The sequence below is a fragment of the Canis lupus genome, chromosome 6, assembly GCF_011100685.1.
Source record: "Canis lupus familiaris isolate Mischka breed German Shepherd chromosome 6, alternate assembly UU_Cfam_GSD_1.0, whole genome shotgun sequence".
NCBI lineage: Eukaryota > Metazoa > Chordata > Mammalia > Carnivora > Canidae > Canis > Canis lupus.
In genome coordinates this window covers 41,936,834-41,961,823 of record NC_049227.1, presented here as the reverse complement: position 1 = coordinate 41,961,823, position 24,990 = coordinate 41,936,834, and the positions used below count along the sequence as shown (strand labels likewise).

General features: G+C 54.1%; 1 protein-coding gene across 1 annotated transcript; it reads right to left on the bottom strand.

Moving 5' to 3' along the window:
- Positions 1–6,993: 6,993 nt before the first annotated feature.
- Positions 6,994–16,633, bottom strand: KCNA10 (potassium voltage-gated channel subfamily A member 10). Its single transcript, XM_038538945.1, has 3 exons — positions 16,572–16,633; positions 13,978–14,103; positions 6,994–8,530 (listed from the first exon to the last, which is right to left on the bottom strand). The coding sequence occupies exons 1-3, from the start codon at positions 16,631–16,633 to the stop codon at positions 6,994–6,996; spliced, it is 1,725 nt and encodes a 574-aa protein (XP_038394873.1).
- Positions 16,634–24,990: the final 8,357 nt, after the last annotated feature.

Genomic DNA, 24,990 nt, shown 5'->3' with positions numbered 1-24,990 from the left:
AGGTTTGTTTCCTGGGTGCGTGGGGCAGAGATGGAGGGTGCGGCCAGCAGAGCTCGAGCGCCCAGGCCCAGCGAAGCAGCGCATCAGGTGTGTACGTCCTCTCGCTGGAAAACACCTTTGTGCCTGCGGCCTGCTTTGCCGCCCTGCTCTGTCCCTGAACCTCCTTACGGCTCCCACAGCCCTCTTGCCTCCCTCCTCCTTCCCCACCCCCAGCCCCAGATGCTCCTCCGGCCCTGGGAAAGGACTTCAGGGACAGTGTGTGCGAGCCAGGCCAGTGGGGTGTGCGGGGTTAGTCGACCTTGACCTCAGGGATCCTTCACTGGGACTGTAAGGCCATTAAGAAACTCCACAACATGACTCAAGCATCTGAATAAAAACAACTTCACTGTACTGGTCACGAGTGGGAGCTGTTTCCAGAAGCTGCTCAGGCTCTGCTGAGATGGTGGCACTCCAGGCTTGGGAGGAGGGTGGGGGCCCACCCTCTGGGGACTTGCCTAGTACCCCCAGCACCCGTAGTGCTGGCTGCCTCCTCTCCTCTCCCTCCCACCCACCCACACCTTGCCTGTCACGCCTTTCCCTCTCTTGGTCGCTCCCCCTGGCCTGAGGAGGCAGCAGGGGGAGGGAGGACAGCCCTTCTAACCCCTAGCCCACTCTACTCCTTGACATAGTCGTGAGGGGTAACCCTGCCACCCAGCACCCTCCACGGAGGCCTAGCCCCTGAGCCAGGGGCAGTGTTGTGGGGACCACACAGCCTCTGGTGTCAGTGCTAGTGGCTGTCTCTTCTCCTAGCTGTGTGACTTAGCTGCTCTGAACTGGTTTCTCCATTTGCAAAATGGGAGATGATGATTTTTTTTAAAGGTTTTATTTATTTAATTGAGAGAGTGAGAACCAGAGAGATCACAGAGCGAGAGGGAGAGGGAGAAGCAGACTCACGGTTGAGCAGGTGAGGTCATGTGCTGAGATCATGACCTGAGCTGGAGGCAGACGGACACTTAACCAACTGAGCCACCCAGGTGCACGGAGATGATAATTTTCATGGATTGAATTGTCTCTCCCACCCCCCCAAATGGTATGTCCAGGTCCTAAGTCTTAGTGTCTCAGAATGTGACCTTATTCAGAGTTAGGGTCCTCACAGAGGTAACCAAATTAAAATGAAATCATTAGGGGGCGCCTGGGTGGCCCAGTTGGTGAAGCATCTGCCTTTGGCTCAGGTCATAATCCCAGGGTTTTGGGATCAAGCCCCAGGTTGGGCTCCCTGCTCAGCAGGGAGTCTCTTTCTCCCTCAACCCTCCCCCTGCTCATGCTCTCTTGCGCGCGTGCTTGCTCTCTCTCACTCTCTGTCTCTCTCAAATAAATAAATAAATAAATAAATAAATAAATAAATAAATAAATAAAATTTTTAAAAATAAAATAAAATGAAGTCATTAGGGTGAGCCCTAATTCAATATGACTGGTATCCTTATACCAGGGGGAAATGTGGACACAGAAACAGACCCAAGGGGAGATGATGTGAAGAAATTAGAGAGGAAAGCCGTCTGCACACAAGGAACCACCTGGCGGCACTGTGATCTTAGACTTCGAGTCTCTGGAACCATGGGACAATCCATTTCTGTTGTTGGAGGCACACGCCCCGAAGTAGTCCGTGGTGGCAGCCTGCGTGTAATGCACCTGTCAGAAGATGCACATGAACATCGGCCCCCGGGGAAGGCCAGCTCCCCATGGCGTCCAGGGGAGACGCCCTGTGGTAAGCTGCGTTGGCCAGACCCGCTCTGCTCCACCGACGCCTAGATGCTGAGATCTGGGGAAGTCACTGAACTTGTCAGGACCTCCGTTTTATCACCTCCAAAGAAGAGCAAATCCCAAAGCCCTCCTGAATACCTTCCAGGCTCCTTGTGAAGTTCAAATGAGATAAAAACACACACAGGGTGATTTTATCCACCCACCACCCCGCATTAATTACTGCTGCAGTTAATCCTGGGACTGGAGGGGGACGCCTGGGAGGCTCAGCGGTTTAGCGCCGCCTTCAGCCCAGGGCTTGATCCCAGAGTCCGCGGGATGGAGTCCCACATCGGGCTCCCTGCATGGGGCCTGCTTCTTCCTCTGCCTGTGTCTCTGCCTCTCTCTCTCTCTCTCTCTCTCTCTCTCTCTCTCTCTCTCTCTCTGTGTGTGTCTCTCATGAATAAATAAATACAATCTTTAAATAAATCCTAGGATAGGAGGGGATTCTAAGAACACAGAGAGGTGTCCAGGGAAGCTTGGAGGTGGGCATTCCTACTCTGTGGGAGAATGAGAGTATCTTAGGGGCCCGCAGTGGCTGCTGGTACCTACTGCCCCATCTTGAACTCAGGTATGCTGCAACCAAGAGGCAAGGGCCCTACTTACATTTTGAACAGTTTTTGGAGATCCCTCACGAAGGGGGAAATTTCCTTATTTAGTGCCTATTCTACGAAAGGGGGTTATAGATGACGTCTCATTTGATTCTCTTGACGTCCCTAGTAGGCACAATGAGCCCCAATTTACAGTTGAAAAGGGTTGGGTCTCAGAGAGTTTGAGTAAGCTGGTCACAGTCACACAGCAAAACTGCGATCCGAACCTCGCGCTATAAAACCAGGGCTCCTTCCACACGCCGACGCTCCAGGCAGCTTCCCTACCAAGTAGAGTGATCCATGTCTGATTTCCAGGAAAAAAGCTCCCACCTACTATTAAAACAGTCGAACTGAGCATTTCACTTACATAGGATGCTTCAGAGGAAATCATAACCAGCCTCGGGTCATCCCAACGCCTCTTTGCTGTCCAAGTAACTATTTTTAACCTTTAGTCTTTTCTGTCTTTTGCCTTCTTCATCCAGCTTCCAGGAAGGCTCCAGCCCATTGCTCTTCCTACTCACTTACTGAAGCTTTTAAAGAAAAGCCCTTCGGTTTCCAACACGCTGGACTCGGGCACCCCGCCCCCAGCTCCCAGGCCTAACTTCCTCTGTGGCCACCTGTGGTCCCAAAGAAGAGAAAGAGAGCCACAGCGCCCTGGTCCTCCAGCCCTGCGGCGGTCCCCACCGACACTGTGTCGGGAAAGGGAAGCCATGTCCTCCCTTTCTCCACCCAGGGAAGCATCCGGTACTTTAGTCCTCGGACCACGAGACCGTCCCCATCCCTCTCCTCTCTCCAGCCAGGCTCCCTCCGGCCAGGGTTTGTGGACCCTGCCCGGCCCCCACCCCCAGCTTCAGAGTCTTCCCAGGGGGATATGGTAACGGGCTGCCTCCCAGTGGGGCTGACTGTTGCTTAGCCTCACTCCGAGGCTTTGTCCCAGGCCACTCGGCCTCCGGGATGAATGAGTCAGGGAGCAGACCAGTGGCTTGCTCCTATTCACAGGGACAGCTCTAATTCGTAGAGAGGCCGTTTCGCCTCCTCAGGGGCAGACAGAGCTGCAACCTGGAGACTGTCTGAGGGAAGAATAGGCCCGCTGTCTGTACCCCCCAGAAAGTGCAGTGTGTGATATGGTGGCTACTGCTGACCTGCTGCTGCTTGGGAATCTTGGAGAAAATTGAGAATTCAGGCCCCATGGAAAACTCTGTGCCAGGAAGTTACTTTAGCCCAAAGTCTCCAGGTAACTGGGTCACAAGTATTGTCATTTGGGGGAGCCGGGGGCCTGCACCTCAGCTCTCCTATGGCCTTGGCTCTGCCTTGGATTGTTTCCTTGCTTCTCTTCCTCCTCCCCTCCCTTCATCTGTTGAGCATCTATTATGTACCTGACGCTGTGCCGGGCTTATAACCTTAGGAAAGGCACAGCTGTGGCCTCGCAGGGTTTACAAGCTGTGAGGGGGTTTTTATGCTCAGCTCCATCTACTTCCATCTGACCTTTGGCATGTTTTACCTTTGCTGAGGGATTTAATGTATTAGCTCACGTGACAATCTTATGGGAGCCTGGTGTCACTTATTATTTCTGTTATTTTTTTCCCTGCTGTATTTGTATTTATTATCTGTTAACAGTAGAGCCCTAGGGTGGTGGTGGGAAGGAGGGGGCTCAGCCCCGGCCCGCAGCAGGTTCAGAAGAGCAGAGGATCCACCCCAAACTCCCAATGAGGGTTGCTGCCCCGTTCTCTGCGTGCATCTGCCTGGCACCTCCGCCACGGGAGTAAAATAGCATTCATCATCCGCTGACATTTCGCAGGCAGCTTTTTCCCTCTGCTTCTCCTGAGAGGCAATGACAAAAGTTGGTGTGATCTTCCTTTTACCCATCACCCCAGGTCCCTGCCACCCCCGGTGCCTTTTCATCCCCGCGTTTGAGGGCAGCCGTTCTCCTGTCTCAGGGATGTGGCTGGGCAGACACTGTGGTCTCTGGGGACACTGGGTGGCTTTACTCCTCTCACTTCAAAGGGCCTTTGGAGGCTCCACTCCATGGGGGAATGCGTTTTATTTTTTAGAAGCCTGGAATCAGCTGTGGAGGAGGGCAGGGGCTCCTTGGGTGTCCCCTTTCCTCCTGTCCTCCCCGCCAGGACCTAACAGAAAGGGAGGGGGCCTTGTCACCAGTGGGCAGACCCCACTGGTTCCTCTGCAGCTGCTGGGAGGTGATCTGGGCAGGACTTCCAGGGAGAGAGGACTGCCTTGGGCCTGGGCAGAGGGCAGTGTGAGGGGAGCAGTTCAAACTGCCCCCGGAGGCCAAACTGCCAGGGTGCTTGAGGAAGGTGGCCTTCTGGAAGCTCAGGTGTTGCCCTGGGAAGCTGCAAAAGGGTCTGAGACATGGTCCTGTGAGTGACCTTCAGAGCTAGGCCTTTAGAGAGAGAAGGGGTCCTAGGTCCCCTTGGGCTCCTCTGATCCTGTCCACCAGGCAAAGCAGCCCCAGGGGGAAGGAGGCAGGGGGCATGCTCCAGGCCAGGCTTCCCTGTGCCTCTTCTCGGCTGCACCTGTACAGGCTGTGATCCTGTAAAAGCGATGCTGCACCAGCCAGGGGGAGCAATCCGCTCACCAGGCCACCAGCCTGGAGCCAGAGCCCAGCATAGGGCTTCAGCATGATTCCACATGTGTGAATCCAGGAGTGCCTTGTGACATCTGGCCAACTCCACACACTTGGGAATGAGGGATGGGTAGGGAATTGGAGAGTGGTCTGAAAGAGAGCAATTAGAAAGGGACTTAGAAGATTGTGAGGAAGATACCCCAAAGCCCAGAACCCTGAAGCTCAGGCCTAGGACAGGAATCCTGCTTGTCCAGGTCTTAGCGCAGTGATGTCTTATCCGGGTTTTACATGACTCAGTACTAAGTGAGAGCTCGAGGCTAAAGTATGGGAAAGAGATTGGGGTTTTTAGAGCACGAAATGCCATACAGATGACTAAGTCCAGCTTCTTAGGGCATGGACTAAGGACAACAAGAAAGAAGAGAAGCAGTGCATTTGTTAGGCTGTCATGGAATGGGAGATGGTGGTGGTATATCTGGCTGCAGCACTGTGTCTGGCAGGGTGTGTGGAGCTGGGTGTATTCCAGATTGTGTGCTGTGTGTGGATTGTGTGGTTTGGACTGTGTGAAGTGGAACTGGGCAGTGACCTGCAGCCCAGATGCCCAGAATTCTGATGCTGATGCACTTTTGAGATACGTCCAGACTTAGGCATTGGGCCTGAGGAAGGTGCAGGCCTCCTTACTTGAGGAGATGAATGGTGGTGGTGGTGGTGGGAGCATAGAGTAAAAACTTCCTTCTCTGTCTTTTGGGGAATTCCAACTCCATTTCCTAATCCTGGGAGTGTAGTGTGCTGAGCAGGATCCACTCCCAAGAGGGCAGTTCCTCGGGTGAGCCTGCTATAACCACCCTCCTTAGGTGGGCCTGGAATCTGGGCACATGTGTTAGGGCCTTGTTGCTCTCACTCCAGCTGCCCCACGGGCTTGTAGTCAATTGCTCATAACTCAGTGGGAACTGAACCCCAAGGCAGGTGGACAGGTCTATTTTCCTGGAGCAGAGCTCCGAGGCTCTGGTTGCACACATTTCCCACACTCAGGATTGCCAGCCTGTGCATGGACTCACAGAGATGGGCCAGGTGAGAAGCAGCTGGGAGTGCTTCTTCTTGTCCACTGCCCAAGGAGGGGACTGAGGAGCAAAGGGCCAGGCAGGTTGTGACTCCCCAGGCTTCGTGGAGATGCTGGAGTCCCCAGGGAAGAGTGTTCCTGCCCAGAGGTCTGCTGCCTGGATCCTCTGAAAGACAGAGCCCTCACATCCCTCTCTTTCCAATTCCAAAGCATCCACAAACAGAAAGAGCTCTAGACTAGTAGGTAGGTGTGGGTTCTGGCATTGATTGTGTCACCGTTTCTGAGTAAGTCGCTGTCCTTGGGTTTGCTCATCTACAATGTGAGAATAATAACCAAATCTGTTCTACTGGTTATTTTGAGATGCAGTGAGATACTGTTGGTGAAAGAGCTTTGGAAAATTTATGCAACGTGACACAAGTGTAAGATATTATTATTAAACAACCCGGAGCTCTTACTCATTGCTCACAGCATTCCCCGGCCTTTTAATATGCCTCCTTTTGGGAAGACCAAAGCCAGTGCTTCTTCATCTTTAAGGTGGAAATGAATCACTTGGGATCTTGTTGAAATGAGAATTTTGATTCAGTAGGTCTGAGGTGGGCTCAGATTCTGCATTTTCTTGCTCCCAGGGATGCCAATACTGCTGGTTCTGGGGAACAAAGACGAGCAGCAAGGACCCAGAAGTACCCCTCACAGAAAACAAGGATGAAATCTTCCAATTGTTGGTTGAGAGAAAACAGCTTAGAAAATGCAGCAGAAGTATGGATTTATTCAAACAGCTTGCAGTCCAAGATGGCCTGCTATTCACAAGGGATAAACTTCGGTCTTTGGAAAAACAGAGAGGAAGAGGCAGGGAGGGGGGAGAGAAGCTGTGGGTGTGGGGACAGAGACAGAGAGATAGAGAAGGGGAGAGACATATAGAGAAAAACACAGAGAGAAAGACAAAGAGACATAGACAGGGAGACTCAGGGAGCCACGGAGCCCTGGACAGGTCACTTCTTGGACCCCTCAGAGGAGCAGCCACCGTTGGTCTTGCTAAGAGAGTCCGTGCTGCCCAGTCTTGAGCCCATGCTGTTGAGGATTTTATCGATTTCACCGGGGATGCTTTGCTTCTCCTCATTCTCAGTCTCCCGATGGTAGAAGTAGTTAAAGTTGGAGACAATGACAGGTACAGGGAGGGCAATGGTGAGGACCCCCGCGATGGCGCACAGAGTGCCCACAATCTTCCCCCCAGGGGTGACTGGGCACATGTCACCATAGCCCACGGTTGTCATGGTGACTACTGCCCACCAGAAGCCATCAGGAATGCTAGAGAAATGGGACTCTGGCTCATCCACCTCGGCAAAGTAGATGGCGCTGGAGAAGAGGATGACCCCAATGAAGAGGAAGAAGATGAGCAGCCCCAGCTCCCGCATGGACGCCTTGAGTGTCTGGCCCAGGATCTGCAGCCCCTTGGAGTGCCGGGAGAGCTTGAAGATGCGGAAGACCCGCACCAGCCGGATGATCCTCAGGATGGCCAGGGACATGTTCTGCTGGGTGCTGGGCTCTGTCTCCTGGACCAGCTCTGTGATGAGGGTTGCAAAGTAGGGGATGATGGAGATGATATCAATGATGTTCATGATGTTCCTGAAGAAGTCAGCCTTGCTGGGGCAGACCACAAACCGGAGCACCAGTTCGAAAGTGAACCACATGATGCAGGTGGACTCCACCATGAAGAAGGGGTCAGTGAACATGGTGTGGGAGAGGACTGTCTTACTCATGTTGAGGCTGGGGTCTCTCATCACCTTCAGCTCCCTCTCCTCCCGGAACTCCGGTAGTGTTTCCAGGCAGAAGATGGTGATGGAGATGACCACAACCAACACAGAGACCACAGCCACACCGCGGGCAGCGCTGGAGCTCTCCGGGTACTCGAAGAGGAGCCAGAACTGCCGGTGGAAGTCATTGGTGGGGAGCGGTGTTTCAGGGTCCTTGATGAAGCCTTCATCCTCCCGGAACTGGTCCATGGCCTCGCTACCCAGTTCATAGAAGGAGATTTCATCAGCAAAGACGTCGATGGGGACATTGGCAGGGCGCCGGATTTTCCCACCTGATTGGTAATAATACAGGATTCCATCAAAACTGGGCCGGTTCCTGTCAAAGAAATACTCATTTCTCATGGAGTCGAAGAACTGCATCCTTTTCTCCCGGTCTCCCAGGAGGGTCTCAGGGAACTGACTGAGGGTTCTGAGCTGGGTCTCAAACCTCAGCCCAGCAATGTTGATGATCACCCGTTGGTTCCCTTCATTCAAGACCACTGCCTCCGGCCCTGGGGAATCGACATAGTCTCCTGGGAGCCTGCAGAAGGCCGTCTCAGGACTGGTGCTGTCGCCGATGAGGATCCTCCAGTTGGAGAAGGGGCTGCTCCCAGGCCGGCCTTTTGGGCTGGTTGTGTCAAAGTCTGCGGCATAGCCTGGCCCTTCCTGGATTTCATCTGAGTTCTCGAAGTTGACCAGAGCAACCTCCATTTCCTTCCAGCCACACACATGGGGCCTACGGGAGTCTGGAAAGCAGCATGAGGACCCTCAGGCTTCCCGGCCTGCCTCGAGCTGTGGAGAGGAAGAAGGTCATCATGCAGGGGCCGGGGTCAGCTACGTGGGCTCTGGACCATTGAGGTAGGACACACCAAGGGATTAAAAATGACTTCTTTTTAGCTTGGGAAGGAACCTCGTGGCTGCTAGGACACCGGTCTTCCCTTGAAAGCCACTTGCACCCGCTGAGCTTGCTACTAATCACGAGAGCGGACGGCGGAGAAGCAGCCTGGCTAAGAGAGGAGCCCTTCGTCCAGCAAGAGGATCTCCGCACACGACGGCCGGAAGAGGGCATAATGAAATAGCAAGTTAACTGATGAAACAGCAAGTTAACGTTTCTCAATAACAAAAGAGGTAATTTTGTATTTGGATGAAGTGCTCCAATTCTCCTAACACTGTTCCCTGCCACCTCAGCCGGCTGCTTTCTCTCACGCTGCAAACATTTCTCATGACCGCCACCATCCCTCTTGGGCCAAGTGGTGGGGCAGGGTGGATGCAAGAACCCAGCTGATTCTGTCCGGAGGGCAAACAAGAGGACAGAGGTGGGGGGCAACCGGCAGACCCCTGTGGCAGCGCACGCCGGCCATCTGGTCCTGGGCCCCTCCTCCGTAAGTGACGCCCAGGGTTGTTTGGAGGCGACGTTAAATGAGATAGCATATGTCAAATGCTATATCTGGTGGAAAGATCATTAAGTCATAGCTATCGTTTTTGCCGAATTCTTCACATAATAGGGACTTCAGAAGCTCCAGCCATTGGCATTCTTTTGGCATATGTCTAAGATGTTTCTGGGGAGTGATTATTTGTTTATCTATCTGTTTTATAGAGTTGGGGAGCGAGATCACGTGCAACGCAGGGGAGGGCAGAGGGCGGGAGATAAGCAGACTCCTGAGATCATGACCTGAGCTGAAATCCACTTGGGCACTTAACCAACTGAGCCACCCAGGGGCCCCAAGAATGATTTCATTTTATATATATATATATATATTTTAAATTACAACCCCACAGGCGCCCAGGGGGTTCCCACCTGCCCCGCCCCACGCCACACCGGGGACGCGGGGAGGGGGGGCCCCGCAGGCGCACACGGGCGTGGCACAACGGCCACCGGGCAGGGGGCGAGCCCCCTCCCGGCGGCCGCGTGGACCGAGCACATGGCGCGGTGACACCCCCCCCCCCCGATTTCATTTTAAAAAATCATTTTAGGTAGGTAGGAAGTAGGGGTGTGTGTGTGTGTGTGTGTGTGCGCGCGCGTAAGGAGAGCATGCCCAGCGGGCTCACATGCCCACAAACACAGACGAAGATTCCTTCCTCGGGGCCACTCAACTTCAGTTTCGCCCCAAGGACACTGAAGCCAAGAAGGCTGGGGTGCAGGTGGGAGAGAGATAAAATCTGTGGTGGTCATGACCTTGGAGTTTCAGATACAAGGATTCCTTGCAGGATGCAGTGTTGTAGTCTTTTTGAAGTGGTTTCACATTTCCGTGTCTCACTGAATGACCATAATTGTGTGAGGCTGAAACATGTGATTTCTGTTTTACAGGTGGGAAAACCGAATCACAGGGGCTAAGTGGCCTCCGAAGATCACACTAGTGGTACAGAGTGTGAGCTGAGCCTGCTTTCTGGCCTGGGGCCTTTCCTGCTAGACCGTGGGAACCCTGGGGTGGAAGCTGAGGCCTTGTCGGGGGCTGTGGGCCAGGGTCACAGAAGTGGGGGCGCTTGGAGGCCCATCAGTCCCATGCGCTCTTTTCTCAGTTTGGGTGTGGACTTCAGGTCTGGGTGGCTAGGCCTGGCTGAGCCCCTGCACTCCCTCTTAGGAGTGCATGGCCTTCGCAAGCTACCTGATGTCACTGAGCTGTTGCTTCCTTGGCTGTGGAGCGGGCGAGGATGTACTCATCACCCAGCACGTCAGATTCGAGTCCTCAGTGGCAAGGGCTGGCCCCTGGTGAGCAGAGGGTGGTTGGAGGCAGGATAGAGCAGTGGTTAGGATCTCTGCCTGGGAACCAGTAGATGTAAGCTGGAGTCCTGGCTCTGAGCTCAGTAAGCCCTAGAGAAATATTAGTTTCTCCTTCATAAGTGACCTATGTGATGAGTTAGGGGCTGGTCCTGGGGGTGCACCTGCTTATCTGCTTCTTGGTGTGAATTCCATTCCACTTTCTCCAGGCTGACAGGAAGGGGTACCATCCGGGTGCCTCTGGGGCAAGGGCTTGGGAACCATTCTGAAAGGCTAGAGGCGACCCTTATTAGGAGCCTTCTCTGGAGGCCAGAGGCAGAAGGCATGTGGGGACTAGGAAGGGCTTCCTTGGCCAAAAGACTAACTTCCTCTCCTGGAAGCCAGGACACTTCCTTCCTCCCTCCTCCTGATCTCTTCTTTGTCACATCCGTCCCCAGCTCATAGTGGGGTGGCGAGTGGGTCAGGTGGTACAAGAAGTGGTGGGACGATGCCAAGTTCGAACAATGTATTCTGTGGTCTATAGAAGCATGCTCATGGGCCCCATTTAGATTAGTAAATTTTGATAATTATAGACAAAGGGAAAAGAGAGGACTGGTCTTGGGGACAAGAATCCTGGCTTGAAGCTTTGCCCCATCACTTAGGAGTTGTTTATTTTTGAGCAAATTACTGGATTTATATGAGCCTCAGTTTTCTTATCTGTAAAACAGGGAAAATAATGGTAATACTCACCTCAAAGAGTATACTGAGTAAATAAGATAATAACACAAGAGCACTTTGTCAATCGTAAATGACTACAAAACTGTAAGTGTTATCCTCCCTGCACCCCCCCTGCCCTCCATTCTGCACAGAAATGCAATGCAACATCCTCTTGGGCAGAGTGCATGTTTTCGTGGCCTCCTACTTAGCCAGAGAGAATTCTCAGCTCACTGTCTTCCTGCTGGGCTCTCCCTGGCCCTGCCTCTGTGTCTTTGTCTCCGTTTTGCTCCCACCTGGTGCACCATTCCCCTTCCCTCTGTGTCTCCTACTCCTCTCTGCTCACCCAGGGACCGCTCATGGCCCACCCTGTCTGCAGAGCCTGCTCTGGCCAGTGGAGCTTGGGGAGGCCCCCACCTCCCCTGAGCTCCTGGCCTCCCTGCCTGGATCACTCACGTTTGCACTCAGTTTGGAGTGATACCTTCGGCAAGGTCAGCCTTAGCTCTTTAGCAATCTCATGGGCTTTCCCAGTGGAGTATAGTATCTTAGAGTTTTTCCTTCTGCTTTGGATGGCCCTAGAGGACAGAGCTCACCTCTGATGATCCCCACCTGCATCACCCCACTGTCCAGCTCGAAAAGGCAGACAGGAGGATGGTAAATGAGCATCAAAGTGGCCTAGGAGGTGGTGGGGCAGTGCCAAGTTCAGTTTTCTGTGGCTGTGCACTGAGTATTTGTTAAGCAGGTGAGTGAGTGAACGAATGAATGAACAAGCAAATGAATGACGTGCAGTCTCAGGGAGGGTAGGGATTATGTCTGTGTTGTGTGCCATTATGATTCTAATACCTAGTTCCAGGGCTAAGCCCACCCAAGTGCCCAATTACTCTCTGGTGAATGAATGAGTGAGCGATGAGTGAAGTGGTGCAGACAGCATATTAGGCTCAGAGCCAGGACACCTGCAATGCCTCTGCTGCTCTATGATTGCTGACTATTTGCATTTCCTCATCAAGGCTCCATTTTTTCCATCAGTAATAGGAAAAAATGCTGAGTCAAAGAAACCAGATAAAAAAGGGTACATATAGCATAATTCCATTTAGACAAAATTCTAGAAACTGCTAACTAACCTAGAGTGTCAGAAAGCAGATCAGTAGTTGCCTGGGGCTGGGGGAGGAAAGGGAAAAGGAGCCATGGCCCAGAAGCCAAGGAAACTCTTTTAGGGGTGATGGTGATGTTTATCTTCATTGCGGTGATGGTTTCACAGGTGTATACATATGTTCAAACCTATCAGGTTGCACAGCTTTAATCTAGTGTGCATCCATTCATCTCTATACATATATATATATATATATTTTTAATTTATGATAGTCACACAGAGAGAGAGAGAGAGAGAGAGAGAGAGGCAGAGACACAGGCAGAGGGAGAAGCAGGCTCCATGCACCGGGAGCCCGACGTGGGATTCGATCCCAGGTCTACCAGGATCGTGCCCTGGGCCAAAGGCAGGCGCCAAACCGCTGCGCCACCCAGGGATCCCCATCTCTATACATATATTAAAAAAAAAGGCAAACAAGCAAAAACAAGAACCAGAACCACAAACCAAAAGCCCTAGGAAATAAAAATGCATGGTCTGCAAGAGATTATTCCAGGTTTTGATAAGGTCCAAGGGGCTATGGCGATGCTGTGAAACTGCATGGGTCGTGGGGAAAGAGGTGGTTACTCTTCCGTAGTGCTGACCACAGTGCTGGGCCGTCCCCACTCATGCTGCAGGGGCTCCACAAATGGTTTAGAAGGAGTCAATGCACCCGAGAGCCGGGGCCGAGTGTGGCCCCCAGGGGCCAGCTGGCAGGTGGCACCCCTGCAGAGCAGACAGGGGAGCCCACCCTGTCTCAGAAGTGTGTGCAGCATGCAGGCAGGCCCCGGCCCCACAGGCCGGCTTCCCTCAGCGTAGTGCTGGCCATCCTGCCTGTTCGGGGGCGGGAGAGAAGCGGGGGGCTGCGCTGGGAGATATCCGCTCCTCTGCTGAGGTTTCTCTGCTTTCAATAGGCTGTGCGGTGACCATGTCGTGGGAGCCAAAATGGGAGCTGGCTCTGCCCCTGGGCCTACCCCCTCCACCCCACGTAGGGCCCTGGGAGGAGACAGATGGTCTGAGTGGGTGAGGGGGAGCTGCGGGCCAAGGGCACTTGGGGCCAGCTCCCATGACCCTAGGCAGGGTCCTGGATCCTGCTCTGTTTGCACACTGAGGGTGTGCCCGTGGCTTTCCCGGAGTCTCACAGGTTTCCACCAGCCTGGTGTTCTCAGGCTTCCTCAGAGTTAGCACACCTCGGGGGGAGCTCTCACCCTCTGGGTCTGCCCGGTCCACCTCCACTCATCATCTCCGCCTGCCTGACATGTGCCCAGCCGGCATGGGTTAAGGCAGCACCTGCCGGCCGCCGGCCACCGGCCACCGGCCACCGGGTGCACCTGTGCCTCCCCCCGCAGGCCACTCTGCGCAGCTCCTGCCCCCTGCTCACCTCACTCCTGCCTTCATCTGAAGGTGAAGCTTTCCCTAAAGGAGGCCAGGTGATGGCCCTCTTGCCCTCCAGAGAAGTCCCTAGACAAGGTTTTGGCGCGCTACTATCTGATCCACGAGCTCTGTCTTCTTTGGGTCCCTTGGCATCTTTGTACCTGGGGGCAGCGCGGCCCACGGCATCTTCCACCTTCCCATGGTCCGGCCTTTGCCCGGTCCCCTTCCCCCAGAGCCAGGCAGGCCTGCGGTTGACTTTCAGCCCCGCCCTTACCAGGTATGCAGCCTTGGGGTCACCACCTCTGTGAACTCTGCTTTCTTCCGGTCTAAATGGGTCACACCATTGGTGTAGACGTTGTAGATGGTGACCCCGGCTGCCTCCCTGTGTTCCTGGCACCTCCTGCTTGAACCAGGGCTGCGGCTGTGGTTGTGGTGCTGACGGGCCCCTCCCTGACCAGAGGACACCTCCTCCAGGCCTGGCCTCGCGGGGGCTCAGCCCTGTGCCCCTCTAAGAGCAGATGTTCCTGAGATGTCTGCGGGGCTGCCAGGCTGTGGGCCGGGCTCCTGGAGGTCACAGGAAGATAGCCCGCAGCGTCCGGGGCCCCCCCAAGCCACCCCCTCCCCCCCCCCGCCCGCAGTCGCCTGGGTCGCTGAGCAACCCAACACCCCCACACCGCAGGTGAGGCTGTGGCCTCTGGGAGCCAGAAGACAGGCTGAGAGAAGTCGCCGACAACCGTGTGCATGACCATGCAGGGCCGGGAGAGCCCGAGGGACGGAACGCAGAGCCGCGCACCGGCGGCCCCATGGCACCGGGCGGCGGGGGGGGGGGGGGGGGGGGGGGGGGTCGCGGAGGTGGGGACGGGCGGCAGGTGGGCCGCCGGGGGGTCGGGGGGGGGGGCGACGGGCGGCAGGTGGGCCGCGGAGGGGGGACGGGCACGGGCGGGGGGGACCGGCGGCAGGTGGGCGGCGGGGCGGTGGGGGGGGGGGGAGCGGGGAGCCGCCGTCGCTGTGCCCTCGGCTGTCGGAAGGAGGCGCTGTTGCCCCGCCGGAAGCCGGCCCTGGCCCCTCTGTAGGTCTGCGCAGGGCTCCCTCCTTCCATCGCGGGGCCACCTCCCTTCCCCTCTTCACCAACCGGGCCTGGGCTTGCTCGCTCCCCCCACCCTCTTCCCGGTCTCTGCCCGCCCCCGCTACGCCCCATGACATGGCCCCAGGACCCCAAACCATTCACCCAGCCCCAGTCCAGGCCCTGTTCCTGTCCACCTTATCAGTGAGGATGATGTGAGAGCCTCAGTTTCTCCAACTGAGGAATACTAAGGTGGAGTCTCAGGAAGGGACGTGGTGGCTCAGACGCCCGCCTGCGCCCTCCTGTCCCTGTGGCCGAGTACCCCAGGGCCAACCCTCCCAGCCCTCTGGAGTAGAAGGCAGGGCGGAGGGTGCAGCCAGGGGCAGGGTCCTGCCGGCCGCGTGAGCTCAGGGAAGGCGAAGGGAGTCAGCAGGCTGGCTGGGGCCCGCAGGGGTCAGCCCCTCCTAGGGAAGAGCTCAGGCTCTGAGACAGATGGAAGGGCCAGCTCACAATCCTAGCTTGGTCACCTCCTGTCTGTGTGACTGGGACAAGTGGCCTTACTGGTACCTGTCTCATGAGTCCGTGGTGAGCAAGTGCCACCACACTGAAAGCTGCAGCGTGTAGCAGGTGCTTGGCGGCTGCTGGGGGCTAGTACCTCTGGGGTCAGGGACGGGCCATGTTTCCTTGCCTTCTTCTGGCACTAGTACAACACGTGTGTCATACCTTTACTGGGGCAGCGACCGGGCCTTTCAGAGGCTGAGCCTGCTGGGGCAAGCATGCAGGTCAGGGAGGGGGAGACCTGGGGGCGGACAGAGGCTGCACACAACTTGTATGGCCCAGGGTTTCAGCCCCACAGTGTCCCTGAAGGCAACTAGGGATCATTTAACAAATGGAGGACCTGAGGTCTAGAAAGGTATGTGACCGGCCACAGGTCCTCTGGCCACTAAGACACGAAGCTGTGACTCACACAGCTTTCTAGTTCCCACACCAACACGCATCCTTCTACCCAACAGCCCCACACTAGCACCCCCACTGCCATGTGCGGCCCATGCTCACTCAGCCAGGGACTGTGCCTGGGACACACACACACAAGCGCGGATACACACATGGCCACACATGTGCAGCTACACACAGCCGGTCACAGACACATACTTGCTGTACATGAAATTACCCAGGCCCCTGAACACATGCACAAATATGCAGACACACATGAGCAGGCTCCCATGCACCACCCTGCAGCCCCGGAAACCACCTACATCCACAATGTTTCTGTTCCAGGTGAGCCCTGACACCCCATCTCCCATCTAGTCTGTCCGCCTCTTGGAGCAGGAGGATGTTCTGTTACTTGGAGCAATTGAAGGAAGACAAGGGGGACTGGAGGGGGCTCAGGAAGCTGGTCACATGGCGTGCTTCCTTGTTGGAGTGGGGTGGGCACTGCGTGGGCAGGCTGCTCTCTCCCTGCGGGGACCGCTCAAAGCCAGAGCTGTCTTCCTAAAGAGGCAGAATGATAGGGGCAGGAGCTCTTTCATTTACAACCTGAGCAGCAGCAATGCTGAAAAGAATGATCGCAGGGTCATGCCTTCCAGCAGGAATGGAAGGGCTTACAAGTTAACAGTTATTAACCACGGAGACTGGACCGGCCCCCTGCCCCACCTGGGGGGATACTTGCTCTGGAGATCAGCAGGGAGGCAAGACTCCTGGATCTCTTGATTTTGTGCACCATAGACGCCCCCTATTGCCTTCCTGTTTGCCCTAGAGACAGGATGCATCTGTCCCGGATGGTAACAGGTACAGTTTCCAGGTACCGGGAAGAGATGGCACAGAAGTCCCAGGCCTGGGAGCCTTCTTGAAGGTTCTGCCCATGCATGGTGCTGCCGGGGGCTGCTCTTGCCAGTGCCTGCACCTTCTGTGATGCGGCTTCTACTGGAGCCTGCCACTGGCACACCTTTTGGGCTCTGGGAAGTGGAAAGCACATCTCGGTTTTAGGCTGGCTCTGTCCAGAGTTTGAGATGAGGAAGTAAGACCCTAGAGAGCGAGACTGAGGCCCGCACCCTACACACTCACACCTTGCCCTGCCCTCTGGTGGGCCCATGTCCTAGCCTGTCACTCTGCTGTCTGTCGCAGGGGTTGGAAGAAGGTACCGCACAGCATCCCTCTAGGCCACCTGGACTGCGGGGTGTGAGTGGCAAGGGCCAGATCAGTGTCACATGTTGGTAAAACTCCTGCTCACCCCTGCCCCACCGCTCTCTGAGGGTGGTTTTTTTTTTTTTTTTTTTGCATTCCCAGGAATATAAGAAGGGGTGGCTTTAGATAAAATGATAAAATAAGGAACATTTCTATTTCTCCCTCTACTGCCTGCCTTGCCCTCGGCTACCGATTGCCATTCATTTAGCTGGAAGGAGCAGGATTCTTGGGATCAGTACACCTGGCTCAGGTCTGCCTTTACCTCCCACCAGCTGTGTCCTCTTAGGAGCGTCACATTAGCTTCCTAAGATTTAGTTCCTTTATCTTTAAAGTGAGCATAAGACCACCTGCCCCACCTGCCCACCCCTATGTCCTGCCTAGAGTGGCAGTGCAGGGACTCAAGCCTCCTTTCCCTTATTTGAGACCTAACACTCACCCCATGCTGCTGGGCAGCCTCACCCAAGGCAAGGGACGGATGCACTCCCTGAGCTTCCTTGATTTTCTCAGAAGCATGCTGCAACGCATCACTGATGAGTCCACCTACACTTGCCTTGTCCCTTCCCCGCACCCTTGCTGCATCCTCCCAGGAGGCAGTTTTAGCTCCGTGGTTATAAGCACGGCAGGCCTGGGTTTATAACTAACTAGTCATTTAATCTCTGGGCCTCAGTTTCCTCATCTGTCAAATGGGGAGGCTTTGTGTATCATCAGGCTTCCAGGATGATTACAGGAGTGAGTGGTTGTCAGACACTTAGAACAAGTGGACGCATGGTAAGTGCCACGCAGAGGTAGGGGCCTGTGCCTGGCTGCCCTGGGAGTAGCTGCCTTGCCGTGGCCTGGTTTTGAGAGCATAACCAGTGTGATTGTCTGAGCCCACACTGTCTTCTCCTTCCCCAGATGTGTGCCCCAGTCTTGTCCCCTGTTCAGGTGGAGGTCTCCTTCTCTCCAGCCTTTGCACCGCATTAGTTTCCAAATCCTGGGCATCTGCGGCCATGAGGTCCCCCCTTCCTTTGCTTCCCTCCTCTCCTGAGTCTGGCCTGCTCTGGCTTCACCTCTTGCCTGGATGGCTGCTTCCCCTGCCCTTCCTGTCTGCCATCCCATCCAGGTGGTTACCAGGGAGGTCCTCCTCACGCCGGGTGGGTCCAGTCGCCCTGTATCAGGGCTCCAGCGGATTCCTTCACACGCACCTCAGGGCTCCCTGCTCAGCCCTGCTGCGCATGCATCCTGTGAGTGCCTCTTTCTCTCGTGCTGTGATGGAATCCGTGCTGTGATGGAATCCGGCCTCCTCTGGTCTCTACCACCAATTCAGGGGTCAGGGAACAGGAGGGGAGGAGCGACGTGGCCCCATTCCGTCTGACAGTCAGTCAGACACCCCACCTTCTCCCTCCCTTTTCCTGCCCAGGCCTCCTGAGGGGTGGGGGAAGAAGCGGCAGAGCAGGTCCTATGGCTGAATGTTGACATTGAATAGCACAACGTCAAATGCCAGCCTCTCCTTTTTGCAGAGACCCCCAATCTTGTGTTATTTTCTTGGGATCATCCCTCTAAAGAACCATCCCCTTAGCTGTGTTCTAGGATGTATTTATTAAGCTGTAGGACCTGGGGCAAGTTGCTTAATCTCTCTGTGTCTCAGTGTCTGGTCTGTGAAGAAGGTATAATGACGGTGCCTGCAGAGAGGTCTGGGGGAGGAACTCCTGACCTCCTGTCACCCCAATGCCTGGCACACAGAAGGGACTCTGTCAGTACTTGTTGGATATTCATCGATTGGTACACAAAGACATGGCTAATGAAACAAAGCACTTCCCCTTATGGTGGAACTGCAGGCTTCTGCCTCCGTGGGTGGGGCGGGCCACGGAAGCTGCCGTGTGCCTGACAAAATACCATGGAGGCTACTGTCTACTCTCCTGATTAAAGTGGGGCATTGAGCCTCAAGAAGGCTCCAGAGTTTCTGGAGCAGAAATGGGCATAGTGGGTGGAAACCTGGGGACAGCTCTGCCTTCTTCTGGCACAGAGAGAAGGCCTAAGCTTAATGGAAGATTGGAATTGGTGTTCTTGGAAGGCTCCAAGCAAATTGAGCTGGGGCTGTAGACCATAAGAATAATGTGTCTCCCTAAGAGCATGCTGGGAAACAGGCCAACCTGGGTAGCTCATGCTGGCTGCCATGCATGCAATTGAATTTCCCCAGAATGCTTCTGGAACTCTGGGGGAAAGATGTTCAGGGCCCCTTGATACAGCTGTTAAGATCCAGTTGCAGAGATTGAAGTGTGGGTGAGAGGGGGGAAATATGGCCAAGAACTCACCAGCAGGAGCAACGGAGAAGGTACTTCTTGCTCAGCCTGTGTGAGCCTTGCACGCTTCGGCGAGGTCAGCTCTCCATGGCTGAGGGCATCTGCTGGTCTCAGGGCAGACAGAGGACTGGCAGGAAGGACCCTGCCTGGCTGATGCCTGGGATGCAGAAATCCTATCCTTCTGTGAAACAGGATCGCCCTTGCTGTGTCTGTGTCTGGATGAAGCTTGAGAAAGGATCTGGTCAGGGTCGGCTGGCAGGTGAAGGTGCAGGCACCCATGGCAAATCAGGCAGAGTGAATTTGGAAAGGGTGACCCTCACCCTTCCTGGCCAGCGGTGCACAGATCAGATTCTGGCCTGGAGGCTGAACAAATTGTTGGCTTGGGACATTTCCGCAAAGCCGGTAATAACATGTAGGTACAGAGGGGGCAGCGGTGGCCTTGTGTCTCCTCGTTGTCACCCCTAGCCTGTAGGATACTTTGCTCATAAGTGAGTGATCAAGTCAGGCATGGTTTTGTGGGGCTCCTCAGTGACCCCTGGCATTGAGGTTCTTAGGACAGGATATTTCTTTCTTTTTAAAAATATCATATTTATTTATTTGAGAGAGAGAGCACGAGAGAGCGAGCATGAGCAAGTGCATGAACAGTGGTGAGAAGCAGAGGGAGAGGGAGAAGTGGGCTCCCCACCGAGCAGGGAGCCCGACTCAGGGCTCGATCCCAGGACCCTGAGATCATGACCTGAGCTGAAGGCAGATGCTTAACAGCTTAACTGAATGAGCCACCCAGGCACGCCTCCCCCCCCCCCCCCCCCCCCCCCCCCCCCGCCTTAGGACAGGTTCTTGTGTGAGGTTTCCCCTGAGGTTCCTGTGAGACGGGCCAGGATAGGGGTAGGGTTAGGGGCTTGCTTCAGTCCCATTGACTCTCGGGGCGACAGGAACCTTGACCCTACTAACTGGGGAAGAGTCCTCTCTCCAACTCCAATATATCCCTTCAGGTTCCCTGGGAGAGCTCCGGCCTGGAGAAGAGAGGACCCCTCACCCCGACAGGGCCATAAGGAGAGGGCACTGGCCAGCTCCCTGCCCTCACCGTCCTGAGGGGCTCCATTTGGTCACAGCGAGGAGAGGCAGAGAGGTGCGATGGACCGAGCTCGTGTTAGAAGACTTGGTGTTGAGTTTTACATTTACTAGCTGGTCACCTTGAGTGCACCCCTTAATCTCCCTGAGGTAATACCACACAATGGTTTTGGACACAGGCTCTGGGGCTGATTGCCGGGTCCAAACCCAGGCTCGCTCAGCTACTAGCTGTGTGACCTTGGGCAAGTGACCTAACCACCCTGAGCCTCCATTTCCTCATCTATAAACAGGAATGAGAATAATAGGACATCTGCTAGTGTCGCCGTGGGATCTCACTGAAGTGATACATATAAAGCACTCAGATCAACGCCCGGCAAGGTGAAATTGCCTATGGATATTGTGGCTTCTGCTTCCAGGGATCTGTGGATGCACAGCGCCTTTACTCCACAAGAGGCTCTACTCATGGATATTTTGGGACATCTTGGGACACTAGATCTTTTGCTGTTTTGCATGGGGGTGGGGTACTGGCTCGTTTTCCTATGTACAGAGCAGCCAGTGCTCTGTGGGCCTCCACCCTGGAGAGGAGTTGGTGCCCCACAGAGCCTGGTGACCCACCGATTCCTTGAGTCAGGATCTGCGTTCTGGCTCAGGAGGTATTGTAGCCCACCGTGAATGCCCTGGCCCCACCACAGCTCGGCTCTCTGGGACAGGCAACAAGGCCAACACGAAGGCCATTCTCATCAATAGCTAATGAGCCCATCAATAAAGGATGGCCTGTCTGTTCCCTATCCGCATATCCTCCCTGCCCCCTCAGCCTTTCCCTTCCCCTTTGTTTCTTCTCCTTCATGGTGCTCAGGTGGCCTTGTCTTGTGAGGAGTGGATAAGAGGCTAGGATCCCAGAGGCGGAAGGACCCAGGATACCTGCCATTTCTTCTCCCACCCAGAGGGCAGTGGGCTGTGCCCAGGACTGTTCCAGGTCACCCCTTCTCTCACAGCCCAGTACTGGGTTCTGAACAGCCCCTGGGGAGCAGGTCAGCTGTAGGGCTGAGGAGCAGGAGATGGAGGGAGGGGATGGGCTGGATAAACTGCTCACAGTTCTGCTTAGGGAGTTACTATGGATCAGATTCATCATCCTAAAGCTGTGAGTGCTGTATCTCAGCACACGTGACTAAGCCAGGACCAGGAGGAGATGGTTCTCCCAGGCCAAATGAGTCACACAGGACGACACTTACCTATTCAGTTTAAGGACACCAGGCTTTGTTGTGTCCCCATGTGTCCGGGGCCGAGCCAGGAGCCGGACAGACAACGAGGTCCACGGGTGCGGCTGAGGCTGTGCCTGTGACATAACCTTGTAATTTGTTACTTCCTCCCCCCTCCTTTTTTATTTAGGGGTGGCGGGGTGGCTCAGTCGGTTTAGTATCCGGCTCCTCGTTTGGCTCAGGTCATGATCTCATCAGTTGTGGGATTGAACCCTGCATCTGGCTCCCCACTCAGTGCAGAGTCTGCTTGAAGATTCTTTTCCTCTGACTCTCCCCCTACTGGTGCTCTCTCTTTCTCAAATAAATAAATCTTTTTAAAAAGCTTTATTTGGGGCATCCGGGTGGCTCAGTTGTTGAGAGTCTGCCTTTGGCTCAGGTCATGATCTTGGGGTCCTGGGATCGAGTCCCACATTGGGCTTCCTGCATGGAGCCTGCTTCTCCCTCTGCCTGTGTCTCTGCCTCTCTCTTTGTGTGTCTCTAATGAATAAATAGATAACATCTTAAAAAACTAAAACTAAAAGTAAAAAAACTTTATTTAGATAATTGGCTATGTACATATTAAAAGCGTACAATCTGGTAAGTCCTGATATAAGTATATACCCATGAAACCATCACAATCAAGGTACTGAACATCTCTATCACCCCAAAAGTTTCTTTCTTCTTCCTTTCTTTCTTTTTCTTTCTTTCTTTCTTTCTTCTTTCTTTCTTTCTTTCTTTCTTTCTTTCTTTCTTTCTTTCTTTCTTTTCTTTCTCTTTTTGTTTAAAGATTTTATTTATCTATTCATGAGAGACACACTCAGAGAGAGAGGCAGAGACACAGGCAGAGGGGGAAACAGGCTCCATGCAGGGAGCCCGATGCGGGACTCGAACCTGGGACTCCAGGATCATGCCCTGGGTCAAAGGCAGGCACCAAGCCGCTGAGCCATCCAGGGATTCCCCCATCTTTCTTTCTTTCTTTTTTTAAAAGATTTATTTATTTATTCACAAGAAACACACACAGAGAGGGGCAGAGACACAGGAATCCTACAGTATGTACTATTTTCCTGTCTGGTTCTTTTCACCTGGAAGAGTTATTTTAAGATTCATCTGTGTTGCGTGTATCAATAGCTCATTGATACAATAATAGCTCAGCCTTTGTATTGCTGTGCAGTATTCCATGGTGCAGTTATAATACAAATTGTTTATCCCTTCATTTGTTGATGGACATTTGAGTTGTTTCTAGTTTGGGGCTGTTACAAATAAAGCTATTATGAACATTCATGCTCTAGTCTTATGCTTTTGTTTCCTTTAGGTAATGTAGAAGTTGAACGGTCCCTACCAGTTTGATAGAGTTAGATGCCCAGCATCTACAAACAATCCCAGATTGGCTGAATCTTTCAGAATCTCTCCAGGATACCAGGAAAAGGTATTTTTGTTTTCTCAAAGAGAAAGCAAGTGGACAAATACAGGTACCTGAGAACAAGCAGAAGAGGTTGGGAGGAGGGGAGATGCTTTGTAAGTGACCACAGCTAAACATTATTTTCCTTTGAGCCAGTAGACTATGGCCCTTTACAATGTCATTACCAGGGCTAAGCAGCTAATCATCAGCATTGACCTCTAGACTGCGTTCCTGGGGCACAGCTGTGGCCAGAGAAGAGGTCTGGTCCTAGGCACCGAGGGGTTATGGGACCTGGGAGAGATGCTAACACCTGACTCTGGAAGCCAGGGTAGTTGGGTGGTGCTGGGTACCAGTGTCTGCACTGAGCTGGCCTAAGTACAGAGAGCAAACTCTCCCCACCTCTCCGACCCAGATCTCCTGCCACACTTTGCATATAGTTACATTTGGTGCCAAGTAATCCCTTCCCTTTTCTCAGGCAGCCCTGAGTCTACACAGAGAGAGCTTGCCTGTGATACTGGGGTGCCTCCTTCCATCCGGGTAGCTGGGCTCAGCCTGACTGGGGATCGGTCCCCCCTTACCCTGAGGGGCTTGAGAAGTGGCTTCCAGAAACAAGAATCATAGTCTCAGAGGCATGGAGATGGAGTCCCACTGGCTTCTCAGCACCTCTAGTGACTTATTAATTGGTTACATTGTCCATTTACCCAACAACCAGTTATGAGGCACAGAAACTGTGCTGGTGCTTGGGTTATAGAGGGAATAAATGTGAAGACCCTTCAAAGTGATCATGTCCAGGGGGCACCCCAACAAGATGCTAGTGGCAAGTTCACCACTGGTAGATGAGTGAGCACCACTTGGCAGACAAGCTCTGGGGCTGTGGGCGGGGGGCTACCCAGCCTCGAGGGTCTGATTCCTCTGGGCTGAGACCTGAAGCATGGGGGTTGGTAATCTGCAGAGCAAGGAGTGGAAGGAGTCCTGAGAGGGGGCTACTTCACGTGGTAGGGCCCTGCTGTGTGTGAGCCCAGGAAGGCCTCTCCCAGACCTGCAGCCCCACATCCTGCTGCCTGAGTCTCTGCCTCTCTCACTCTATGTCTCTCACGAATAAGTAAATACAATCTTTAAAAAAAAAGCCATAAAAATTTACCGTTCTCATTTCTTTTCTCTTCCTGACATTGCTTGTCTTCTCTACTCTCATTGGCCCAGCAAACTTGTCATTCTTGTCAAGAGTCCATTGCGAAGCTCAAATGTATTTGAGCTGTGTGTGCAAAGGTCACGGTGGAGCAAAGATGTGGGAAACAGAGCTTGGGACTGGTTGCAAGAACTCACTGGACGACAGGAATAGTCACAGCAGCTACCACCTATTGAGCATCTGCCCTGTGTTAGGCACAGGGCCTGCTGCTTTAGCTGTCATATCTCAGGTGATCTCCCCAGCAATAGTAGTAGGTACTATCAGCATCTCAAGTTTGGGGAAACTGAGTAACAGGGAGGTTTGCTTGCTCAAGGTCATTTAGCTCCTGAGATGGTAGAGCTATGTGAACCCAGATGCACAGGCTTGACCGTGTGCAATGTGCAGGGCGGCAGGCAGGCGTGGGCTCGATGTGGCACGACCTGTGCCCGACGTAGTCCCTGAGGGCTCCCTGGGGAGGTAGCAGTGGAGCTGAGAGAACAGGGATCCAGGCTGAGAAAAAGACACAAATAGGAGAAGCGATGGAGGAGACATTCCGGTGCAGCTGCGTGAAGCCCAGAAGTGATCTGCTGGAGACTGGAGTGGAGGCCATGAGGAGGATAGGGGTCCAATTTAGGCAGTGTCTACACAGGCTGCACAGGCTGTAGAGTGATGGTGTGCACCATCCACCGTCTGGTGTCCTCCTGCTGAGCCTGAGGCTGTGACAGGGAGGAGGAAGGAGCTGAGGTCCCAGATCCGCGCATTTACAATCCATGGTAGGATCTCCCCCCATCCCTCCTCGTCATCCTTATTACTACGACCCTTTCTCTCTTCAAAGGAAATTTTGCATGAAGGTTTAATATGTAAAACAGATAGAGAGAGTGGGGG